Source organism: Physella acuta, unplaced genomic scaffold (assembly GCF_028476545.2).
Source record: "Physella acuta isolate Inbredline_101_S28 unplaced genomic scaffold, ASM2847654v3 ptg001110l, whole genome shotgun sequence".
Taxonomy (NCBI): Eukaryota; Metazoa; Mollusca; class Gastropoda; family Physidae; genus Physella; species Physella acuta.
Window position 1 is genome coordinate 53,924 of NW_026732627.1, and position 12,708 is coordinate 66,631.

General features: G+C 39.8%; 1 protein-coding gene and 1 long non-coding RNA gene across 2 annotated transcripts; both read left to right on the forward strand.

Moving 5' to 3' along the window:
* Positions 1–882: 882 nt before the first annotated feature.
* LOC131955841 (uncharacterized) lies at positions 883–2,465 on the forward strand. The gene is made up of 3 exons (XR_009388896.1): positions 883–957; positions 1,054–1,117; positions 2,302–2,465. It is a non-coding gene; the product is annotated as an uncharacterized LOC131955841 (long non-coding RNA).
* A 3,534-nt stretch (positions 2,466–5,999) lies between these two features.
* Positions 6,000–11,672, forward strand: LOC131955840 (uncharacterized). Its single transcript, XM_059320120.1, has 6 exons — positions 6,000–6,069; positions 7,546–7,822; positions 8,676–8,924; positions 9,013–9,078; positions 10,923–11,130; positions 11,521–11,672. Exons 2-4 carry the CDS (start codon positions 7,546–7,548, stop codon positions 9,054–9,056), a joined length of 570 nt encoding a protein of 189 aa, XP_059176103.1. The 5' UTR covers positions 6,000–6,069; the 3' UTR covers positions 9,057–9,078; positions 10,923–11,130; positions 11,521–11,672.
* The last annotated feature ends 1,036 nt before the right edge of the window (positions 11,673–12,708 follow it).

Here is a 12,708-nt window from a genome sequence, read left to right on the forward strand (position 1 = left end):
TGAATAGACTTGGTGAATGGAGTGAGTGAATGAAGTGAGTAAAAGGAGTGAGTGAGTGTATAAAGTGAGTGAATGGAGTGAGTAAATGTAGTGAGTAAATGGAGTGAAGTAAGTGAATGGAATGAGTGAATGGAATGAGTAAATGAATGGAGTCAATAAGTGAAGTAAGTGAATGGAGTAAGTGAATGGAGTAAGTGAATAGAGTTAGTGAATGGAGTGAGTGAGTGTATGTGTGCGTGAGTGAGTGATTGAGTGAGTGAATAAATGAATGTAAGGAGTGAATGGAGTGAATGAATGCGTGAGCGAGTGAGTGAGTGAGCGGGTTCAGTGAGTGAAGAAATACATTAATATTATTAATCTCTACAGGTGTGACGGCAGAAGGATGCCTGAAGGTCACCAGCCACCTTTCTAAACGCATATACTCTTTTCGCTGGTGTTTGTCTTTTGAAATCAAAACTTCAGAATATTTTGAATGCCCAGTCGGTTGCTGCAACGGAAAATGTTGTCCAGTCGTACAAGAAGACAACTTTCCCAACGGACAGGAAGACAACTTTCCCAACGGACAGGAAGACAACTTTCCCAACGGACAAGAAGACATCTTCCCTAATGAACAAGAAGACAACACTCCCAACGGACAAGAAGACAACTTTCCCAACGGACAGGAAGACAACTTCCCCAACGGACAAGAAGACAACTTTCCCAACGGACAAAAAGACAACACTCCCAACGGACAAAAAGACAACTTTCCCAACGGACAAGAAGACAACACTCCCAACGGACAAAAAGACAACATTCCCAACGGACAAAAAGACAACAATTCCAACGGACAAGAAGACAACTTTCCCAATGGACAAGAAGGCAACACTTCCAACGTACAAGAATACAACACTCCCACATTGACCGAATGTGCAGTTGTTCTTGTGTGCCTGGCTGTCAGTATCTTCGTCTTCTATCACAGTAAGCTTTGGGCAGTTGGTTTTTCTTTTTTGTTGAAACTTGATCTGGCCAGGTGTTTACAGTTGTATTTCTAATTTCTTTGTGTTTTAATTTCAGCCTACAAACATCGTCACATCAAAGGCCACAAGAAGAAACATTAGTTTGTCGTCCTTCCCTCAAGGTTTTTACATTTTTTATCAGTTCAAATTGTCTTCACCATTTACTCAGAATTCAAGCCTATATTCTTTTGTTAATGGTAAGGTTAAGCGCAGGTGTGGGGCGGTTCTGGACAATAGGCGTACGAGGGTTGGAGTAAAAACAAATATGTAGATTAGCATTAATCCCCACTTCTGTGTGATGTGCCGTTAAAATATCAACAGTTTCAGTTTGGGATATCAGCTATTCTTCGATATCAAATTATTATTTTTTCTTTGATTGGAGTTATTTAAAAGTAAACAATGTCGGCACTACTTTTCTTGGATTTTGAACGTTATGGCGCGGGTATATTCACACTATTGCCCACAAGCCCTAGGTTGGGCCGTATGAAAACATTGATGGTACGTTAATCACGCTCCACAAACATGAGATAGAGCATCCCCCGGGACCGCCTTTAAGTCAGGGTTACACTGGTTACACTACCGTAGGGGCGCCAGGTGCTACCCTGGTTCAGACATCGATTGAAGTGTACGGCACTCTTATGTATACGACTGATTGTTCTTTGCTGTCTGATGACCGGATTGTTTCTTGTGGGTATGTTTCACATCCACGCCAGGGTGACCCAACTTTTTAGGAGGGTTTCCTCAACGCGTTACCAAAGGTGTATTTTTAGATGTGAGATCTCGGATTTAAAAATAAAAAATGCCAGTAATGTTCGCTGGATTTAACGACTTCCCAAAAATTAATGGCACTCGGATAGATGGTCAGAGGCGTAGCGAGGGGGGACATATGTCCCCGGGCGCCGACCTTAGGGGGGGGGGCGCCAAATTGAAAGTTTGAGGGGGGGGGTGCAAATGGAAAGTTCGAGGGGGGGGTGCAAATCGAAAGTTTGAGGGGGGGGTGCAAATGAAAAGTTCGAGAGGGGTGCAAATCGAAAATTTGCTCCCGAGGGGGGCGCCAAATTGAAAGTATGTCCCCGGGCGCCGGGAAGGGTCGCTACGCCTCTGTAGATGGTTTCAGTATAGCATAACTGACAGATACACAAACAGACGGATAAACTAACTAACAAAATAGTCATACTTATATATATATATATATATATATATATATATATATATATATATATATATATATATATATATATATATATATATATATATATATATATATGTGTGTGTGTTTTTAACAACCTCTTTCTCTTTCATTCAGCACAGTGCCTGTACCTGAAAAAAACACACCCGTAGACGTTATTCCAAACCTATTTTGCTCCCCTTGTCTGATTAGCCAGTTGTCCGTAGCTACATTCCTATCTTAACATGACGGCTGAGTTTCCTGATCTGTCTCACTCGCACTGGAGAAACCCCCCGTATGAACTCTGTTTGGACTACACTTTGATCACACTGCGAGGGTGACCACAATTCTCATATTATGCAAGTCAATTGGAACGGTCTGAGACATGATTGTCTGTTGATGACATCATCGGCACATCTGGTACGTTAGGACGATGTGAGAGAGTAAAAAACTTTCAAGTAACGCGAGAAAATGAGTTATTCAACGAGTCTTTCATTTCCCAACTAAACTTTTTAAAATTCCGACAGCTTTAAACGCCAATGTTCATAATTTTGTTCAATGATATACATAGTGGAAATATAAAAATATTTATTTATCAGTTTGTAACCAGTTATAAATTATATTTTATTCTGTGCAAGTCTATATAAGGATTGTTTACTTAAAGTTTTTATAATTTGAATTAACTTTTGTCTTATTCATTCTGCTTGCACGTAATGCATGCTTTGATATAGGCCTGTTTACTTGAATTGTATAAGATGCGTTTTAATTTAAAACCATTAATTAAAATAAATTGCCCTAAATTTTGATAACCTTTTGTCTCCTTTAAAGGTAATGTTCTTTACTTTTCCCTTTACAATGCCAACTAGTGCTGTCTTTTACCAACTGTTTTCCAACACACCAACAGATGTTGTGTCTTATACCAACTGTTTTCCAACACACCAACAGATTTTGTGTCTTATACCAACTGTTGTCAACACACCAACAGATGTTGTGTCTTATACCAACTGTTGTCAACACACCAACAGATGTTGTGTCTTATACCAGCTGTTGTCAACACACCAACAGATTTTGTGTCTTATACCAGCTGTTGTCAACACACCAACAGATGTTGTGTCTTATACCAGCTGTTGTCAACACACCAGCCAACAGATGTGTCTTATACCAGCTGTTGTCAACACACCAACAGATGTTGTGTCTTATACCAACTGTTGTCAACACACCAGCCAACGGATGTTGTGTCTTATACCAACTGTTGTCAACACACCAACAGATGTTGTGTCTTATACCAACTGTTTTCCAACACACCAACAGATGTTGTGTCTTATACCAACTGTTTTCCAACACACCAACAGATGTTGTGTCTTATACCAACTGTTGTCAACACACCAACAGATGTTGTGTCTTATACCAACTGTTGTCAACACACCAACAGATGTTGTGTCTTATACCAACTGTTGTCAACACACCAACAGATGTTGTGTCTTATACCAACTGTTGTCAACACACCAACAGATGTTGTGTCTTATACCAACTGTTGTCAACACACCAACAGATGTTGTGTCTTATACCAACTGTTGTCAACACACCAACAGATGTTGTGTCTTATACCAACTGTTGTCAACACACCAACAGATGTTGTGTCTTATACCAACTGTTGTCAACACACCAACAGATGTTGTGTCTTATACCAACTGTTGTCAACACACCAACAGATGTTGTGTCTTATACCAACTGTTGTCAACACACCAGCCAACGGATGTTGTGTCTTATACCAACTGTTTTCAAACACACCAACAGATTTTGTGTCTTATACCAACTGTTGTCAACACACCAACAGATGTTGTGTCTTATACCAACTGTTGTCAACACACCAGCCAACGGATGTTGTGTCTTATACCAACTGTTGTCAACACACCAACAGATTTTGTGTCTTATACCAACTGTTGTCAACACACCAACAGATGTTGTGTCTTATACCAACTGTTGTCAACACACCAACAGATGTTGTGTCTTATACCAACTGTTGTCAACACACCAGCCAACGGATGTTGTGTCTTATACCAACTGTTTTCAAACACACCAACAGATTTTGTGTCTTATACCAACTGTTGTCAACACACCAACAGATGTTGTGTCTTATACCAACTATTGTCAACACACCAACAGATGTTCTGTCTTATACCAGCTGTTGTCAACACACCAACAGATGTTGTGTCTTATACCAACTGTTGTCAACACACCAACAGATGTTGTGTCTTATACCAACTGTTGTCAACACACCAACAGATGTTGTGTCTTATACCAACTGTTTTCCAACACACCAACAGATGTTGTGTCTTATACCAACTGTTTTCAAACACACCAACAGATTTTGTGTCTTATACCAGCTGTTGTCAACACACCAACAGATGTTGTGTCTTATACCAACTGTTGTCAACACACCAGCCAACGGATGTTGTGTCTTATACCAACTGTTTTCCAATACACCAACAGATGTTGTGTCTTATACCAACTGTTTTCAAACACACCAACAGATTTTGTGTCTTATACCAGCTGTTGTCAACACACCAACAGATTTTGTGTCTTATACCAACTGTTGTCAACACACCAGCCAACGGATGTTGTGTCTTATACCAACTGTTTTCCAATACACCAACAGATGTTGTGTCTTATGCCAACTGTTGTCAACACACCAACAGATGTTGTGTATTATACCAACTGTTGTCAACACACCAACAGATGTTGTGTCTTATGCCAACTGTTGTCGACACACCAACAGATGTTGTGTCTTATACCAACTGTTGTCAACACACCAGCCAACAGATGTTGTGTCTTATACCAACTGTTGTCAACACACCAACAGATGTTGTGTCTTATGCCAACTGTTGTCAACACACCAACAGATGTTGTGTATTATACCAACTGTTGTCAACACACCAACAGATGTTGTGTCTTATGCCAACTGTTGTCGACACACCAACAGATGTTGTGTCTTATACCAACTGTTGTCAACACACCAGCCAACAGATGTTGTGTCTTATACCAACTGTTGTCAACACACCAACAGATGTTGTGTCTTATACCAACTGTTGTCAACACACCAGCCAACGGATGTTGTGTCTTATACCAACTGTTGTCAACACACCAACAGATTTTGTGTCTTATACCAACTGTTTTCCAACACACCAACAGATGTTGTGTCTTATACCAACTGTTGTCAACACACCAACAGATGTTGTGTCTTATGCCAACTGTTGTCAACACACCAACAGATGTTGTGTCTTATACCAACTGTTTTCCAACACACCAACAGATGTTGTGTCTTATACCAACTGTTGTCAACACACCAACAGATGTTGTGTCTTATGCCAACTGTTGTCAACACACCAACAGATGTTGTGTCTTATGCCAACTGTTGTCAACACACCAGCCAACTGATGTTGTGTCTTATACCAACTGTTTTCAAACACACCAACAGATGTGTCTTATACCAACTGTTGTTTTTTTTTCACATTTTAGAACTTTTGTTTTACTCATTTCAACCGTGTCAACATTTTACAAAAGTAAATTGATGTGAGGTGTTAACTGTGTGTTATCGTTTCTGATGTGTAGCGAAGTTGCGTTTTGATCATTTTTGTTCAGTTGACAAGTTGATTTGAAAATATTTGTCTCTTAATTAACCTACACTAATGTTTACTACCACCCTTTACTGTCTCATAACTATATCAATCCAACACATTCACAACACTGCTATTTTTAACGCGCTTTTTCGCGCCTTGAACTGCATGGCGCACAGACCGCACCTTGAACTGCATGGCGCACAGACCGCACCTTGAACTGCATGGCGCACAGACCGCACCTTCGCATCTGAAAAATTCTATCTGGCTGCTCAACACCATTTCACAGGTAGATCTAATATATTATTTTAAATGATTAGTATAAACATTTTATGAAATTTTCAATTCATTAAGCTGATTTTATTGTTATTTTCCTTTATAACAACGCATTACAGTGGCTACCGCCCTTCCTAACGATCCAGAATTTGCTTCATCTTCAGCTTGAAAGATGTGTGTGATACATTTGCTAATAAGTTTAACAAATTATTATGGGGAAGTTTTGATGTGACAAAGATTTTTTAAATACGTTTTATGATATAGCTTATAGCTTATAGTTCTGCATGTCTATTTCTAAGGAATTTTCCTAAGATAGGAAAACTAAAGAATAAGCTAGGGCAGGGGTCGGCAACCTGCGGCTAGCGAGCCGCATGCGGCTCTTTTGATGTCGAGATGCGGCTCTGCAACTCCTTGTACTATTATTAATAGTTACATTATTTCATTTTCAAAACTCATAACAAAAATTATACTGTAAAAAAACACAACTTTAAACAGAATAAAAGCACTCATCAGAGAATAGGTGGAGTAGAGGGTACACGGAGAGCTGACAGTCGCTTGGGCACCAGGCCCAGCCCCGAATCTGTGCTTTAGCCAGTCCAGTGACGACTATTCTTACGAGTTTACCCTGCATTCAGCGGGGTGGAACTTGGAAGATAGGCCTGGTGAGACCCGCAGGACAGAAGTGATCGATACACGGTAATCAAACCGATATCCAAGCCAGTCAGTCGAAGTTAGCCGTGTTGAGACCTGCCTGGCTAATGGCAGACACCTCCTGAACCGATGATGTCCAGTGGCGTAGCCAGGATCGTCTTTGGGGGGGGGGGGGGGGTTACAATTTTTACCCGTGGACAAACTTTCGATTTGCACCCCCCCTTCATACTTTTTATATATATATACCGAGGGGTCTATGGGGGGGGGGGCTATGACCCCCCCCCCCTACTGCCTACGCCACTGGTGATGTCCGTAAAGAAAGAAACATAAGTTAACTGCTTCTAAAGTGGATTGGGACAGCCATGTAGTTTTTTTTTTTAAATTACTAATGTTTTTATATAAATAAACATTATTTCATATTTAAAGCTATTTATTTTAAATAACAAATCAAATTTATTTACCTAATCCTAATCAAATAATAAAATACTGAAATAAAAATGTTAGTGGCTCTTTAAAAACAGGGAAGTTTTGTAAATTGTAACTTTTGGCTCTTCTGTCTCAAAAGGTTGCCGACCCCTGAACTAGGGCCTTTAGACATTCGTGCAAATATTATTTAACATAAATTAAATTTTTGTTCTAGTATGCTATAAGGGTAGAGTTTTAAAAATGAATCGCCATAAGTATATAACACAACATTTTCTAGGTAGGTAGGAGGAGAGGTATTGTTTCATGAAAATGTTAAGTGGGATGGGCGTTTATAATGAGACGTTAATAACCTTTTAATGGGGGTGGGGCAAACAAAAATTGGTGTTGGTTGAAAAAATAGCTGTATTTTCAGATGGAGCTTGTACCGCCCTGGCCTCTGGAAGATCTCCCCGTACCACCACTGGGGGAGCGGGCCATCAATGAAACGAAGCCATTAGCCATTGATCAGATCAGTTTAGTGCAGCCAAGTTCAAAGGTTACGGCCATGACACTGACCCCGCAGCATGAGGTCAAGTTCGTCCATGAGGTCCAGCTGGGGACAGAGCACGTGAGCGTGACGTGTAGAAGATGGACAGTGAACAGTTTCCAGAAAGTTCTTTTCCTGCTCTTTTTGTTTGTTAACATGAACGGTGAGTTCAATGGCTTGCTAGGATGTAACGATTGTAGAATGAATTAAATGAGTGAATAGAGCGAGTCAGTATATCGATTGCGTGAATGAATGAGTGGATGAATGGAGTAAGTGGCTGGAATGAGTGAATAGACTTGCTGAATGGAGTGAGTGAGTGAATGGAGTGAGTGAATGGAGTGAGTGTATGGAGTGAGTGAATAGAGTGAGAAAATGGAGTGAGTGAATGGAGTGAGTGTATGGAGTGAGTTTATGGAGTGAGTGTATGGAGTGAGTGAATAGAGTGAGAAAATGGAGTGAGTCAATGGAGTGAGTGAATGCAGTGAGTGAATGGAGTGAGTGAATGGAGTGAGAAAATGGAGTGAGTGAATGGAGTGAGTGTACGGAGTGAGTGAATGGAGTGAGTTTATGCAGTGAGTGTATGGAGTGAGTGAATTGAGTGAGTCAATGGAGTGAGTGAATGGAGTGAGTGAATGGAGTGAGAAAATGGAGTGAGAAAATGGAGTGAGTGAATGGAGTGTGTGTATGGAGTGAGAAAATGGAGTGAGTGAATGGAGTGAGTGTATGGAGTGAGTGTATGGAGTGAGTGAATGGAGTGAGTGAATGGAGTGAGTGAATGAGTGAAGTATGTGAATGGAGTGAATGAATAGAGTTAGTGAATGGGGTGAGTGAATGTATGTGTGCGTGAATAAGTGCGTAGGTGAGTGATGTGATTGAGTGAGCGGGGTGAGTGAGCGAACTGAATGGGTGCATGAATGTAATTAATGAATGGAGTGAGTGAGTGAGTGCGTGAGCGAGTGAGTAAGTGAGCGGGTTCAGTGAGTGAAGAAATACATTAATATTATCGATCTCTACAGGTGTGACGGCAGAAGGATGCCTGAACGTCACAAGCCACGTTTCTCAGTACAATTTCTTTTTTGGCTGGTTCATTTCTTTTGAAATCAAAACTTCAGAGTATTTTGAATGCCCAACCGGGTGCTGCAACGGAACATGTTGTCCGGACGTGCAAGAAGACAACAACGTACAAGAATACAACACTCCCACATTGACCGAATGTGCAGTCGTTCTTGTGTGCCTGGCTGTCTCTATCTTCGTCTTCTATTACAGTAAGCTTTGGGCAGCTGGTTTTACTTTTTTTGTTGAAATTTGATCTGGCCAGGTGTTTACAGTTGTATTTCTGTGTTTTAATTTCAGCCTACAAACATCGTCACATCAAAGGGCACAAGAAGAAACATTAGAGTTTTTCGTCCTTCCCTCAAGGTATTTACATTTTTTTAACACGTTTTTATTAACTCAGCTTCGCGTGTGTTTGTTGTTAAAATTGACATCGAAAATTAGCCCACTTCTGATTGCTCTATAGACCTGAAATTTGGCATGCATGCTACTTTCGCCTAACAATTTCAGATGCAATCATAAAAACTAGCAATTAGAGACCGTAATTAGCTTAATTTAATTACGCCCCAAGGACCATAAAATTGAGGACATGATTTCTAAAGATACCGACAAGACTGGAGGCTTATCGACACAGTTACTTCGGCCCCAATCGATGTGAGCGCGCTGGCCGTGATCGTATAGTGGTTAGTACTTCTCGTTGTGGCCGCGACAACCCAGGTTCGAATCCTGGTCGCTCAAGATTTTTTTAGTCCGTGTATTTATAAACACTTAGTCAATTCATACTTAATCAAGTCATTAGATAAAGTAGAAAATAAACTATATAAAAAACTTTTTTAAAAACCACGTTTTTCATGTGTAGCAACGGACTAAAAAGGAGAAAATAAAATACTTAAAAAAAACTTTTTAAAAAACCACGTTTTTCTTGTGGACTAAAAAGTAGAAAATAAAATACTTAAAAAAAACTTTTTAAAAAACCACGTTTTTCTTGTGGACTAAAAAGTAGAAAATAACTATTTACATACATTTGATGACAAAAAACGTGGGTACGTTCACCATCAAATTTCCCGACCCATCTGCCCGACCCACGTTTTTTGTCATCAAATGTATGTAAATAGTTATTTTCTACTTTTTAGTCCACAAGAAAAACGTGGTTTTTTAAAAAGTTTTTTTTAAGTATTTTATTAATCAGTTCAAATTGTCTTCACCATTTACTCAGAATTTTGTTAATGGTAAAGGTTAAGCGCAGGTGCGGGGCGATTTGGGCCCACAGGCTTTGGAGGGTTGGAGTAAAAACAAATATGTAGATTATGTGTAATGTGCCGTTCAAATATTAGCAGTTTCAGTTTGGGATATCAGCCATTCTTAGATATCAAATTTCAAATTTCCCGTTGATTGGAGAATTATTTAAATTTTTTTTTAAACAATGTCGGCTCTACTTTTCTTGGATTTTGAGCATATCCACACTATTGCCCACAAGACCCAAGGCGGGTCGCAATGTTTCTTCCAGGCATCTCTTCGGAGGACCACCCCCCACCACGAAGAAAGTCTACCGCCCCCCCCCCCCCGAACAAAATGGAATTTATATAGAAAATATATACTTTTAACAAATTTCAAGTGTGCCCCCTCCCCCCGGAGAAAAAAGGCTGGAAGAAACACTGGTGGGCCGTATGAAAACCTTGATGGTACGTTAATCACGCTCCACAGGCATGAGATAGAACATCCCCCCCCCGGGACCGCCCTTAAGTCAGGGTTACACTGGTAACACTACCGTAGGGGCGCCAGGTGCTACCCCTGGTTCAGATATCGATTGAAGTGTACGGCACTCTTATGTATACGACTGATTGTTCTTTGATGTCTGATGACCGGATTGTTTCTTTTGGGTATGTTTCACATCCACGCCAGGGTGACCCAACTTTTTAGGAGGGTTTCTTCATAGCGTTACCACAGGTGTAGTTTTAGACGCGAGACCTGGGATTTAAAAAAAAATGCCAGTAATGTTCGCTGGATTCAACAACTTCTCAAAGATTAATGGCACTCGGATAGATGGTTTCAGTATAGCATAAATGACAGATATACAAACAGACGGATAAACTAACCAACAATATAGTGATACTTATATATATATATATATATATATATATATATATATATATATATATATATATATATATATATTGATATTTTTAACAACCTCTTCCCCCTTCATTCAGCACAGGGTCCGTCTCTAGAAAAAACAACATTGGACGATATACCAAACACATTTTAGCTTCTCCTGTCTGGTTAGCCAGTTGTCCGTAGCTACATTCCTATCTTAACATGACGGCTGAGTTTCCTGATCTGTTTCACTCTCACTGGAGAAACCCCCCGTATGAACTCTGTGAACATGACAAAAACTGGAATCTTAAGGTCTGGGTCAAGGTGAGCTGACATCAGTATCTTTTTTGATTTGTTTTACACTTTCTGACTGAATAACCGAATTGTTTTCAAACACTTAAAAATGGTTTTATCTAGGTAATGACAACAAAAGCAGTTAAAGGTGCTTTTATCTTATTAATGTTGCCAATAATAGTTAAAGAAAATTGTATCTAGGTAATGTTACCAACATCAGTTAAAGATAATTGAATCTAGGTAGTGTTGCCAGTATCTGTTAGAAATAATTTTATGTACGTAATGGTACCAATTAGAGATAAAGATAATTTTATCTAGGTAATGTTGCCAGTATCTGTTGAAGATACGATTTTCCAGGTAATATTTCTTTACGTCTTGGTTAAACTTGTCACTTGTATTTTTTATTTTTTTTTATTTCAGGCTTCAAATAATTCAAACACCGACACACTAAACACCTTAGGAGACCATAGCGTTGTTTGCTCTCCAGTGAAGGTTTTTCTATCCGTAATAGGCTTATACTGTTTTGTTTAAATATCTTTATACATGTCATTTTCAATTTTTTACATAATTATGACACAATTTTAAAAATATATAAAAATTATATTTTATAATATATAAATATTAGTAAGCGTTTATGTACTTATCTGTTGTTTGTTTTATGTGTTTTGACACGTACTTTATTTTTTGACTTTGTGAATTCGACCTACTTTCAATTATTATTATTATTATTACTAAATCAGTGATCCATTGTTCATCAACAATAATAATAACTTTATTATTCACTCTTCTGTATGTACAAATTGTATTAATCACAAATTAGAATAATTTAGGAAGTTATTTTCCGATTATGCTTGATCGCGTTTTCGCGACATCCGGCAACAAGACGTAAAATTGTTCAGCGGTAGAGAATATGGCTGGATGAGATCCCTCGCTAAGACGTAATTTCTTCAAGTATAAGTGTAGGCAGAGGCGTAGCGAGGGGGGGGGGGGGGTTCGGACCGCACCGGGTGACACCCGACCTCGCTACGCCACTGAGTGTAGGATGTACAATATATTCTCTTTCACTGTATATATCATGTGTGGAGTAATGTGATCATGCTGCTGAGTACAATACAAAGCTTTTAGTTTAGAAATAGCAGTGTAAGAAATTGGGAGAATATAAAAAACTAAATGAGGTAAGACCACAGGATGTGGGGTGGTGAACCACTATCCTAGATACCACTAGAGCAAGGTTTTCTCAGTGACCAGGACAATAATAACACTGAGCATAGACCCTCATCTCGTGAAAAATACAGTTTCGGTGAGTACTCACAAGAGTAGTATTGAGTACCCACAGCAGTGATACTGAGTACCCACATCAGTGGCACTGAGTACCCACATCAGTGGCACTGAGTACCCACATCAGTGGCACTGAGTACCCACAGCCGTGGCACCGAGTACCCACATCAGTGGCACTGAGTACCCACAGCCGTGGCACTGAGTACCCACATCAGTGGCACTGAGTACCCACAACAGTGGCACTGAGTACCCACAGCCGTGGCACCGAGTACCCACAGCCGTGGCACTGAGTACCCACAGCCGTGGCACAGAGTACCCACATCAGTGGCA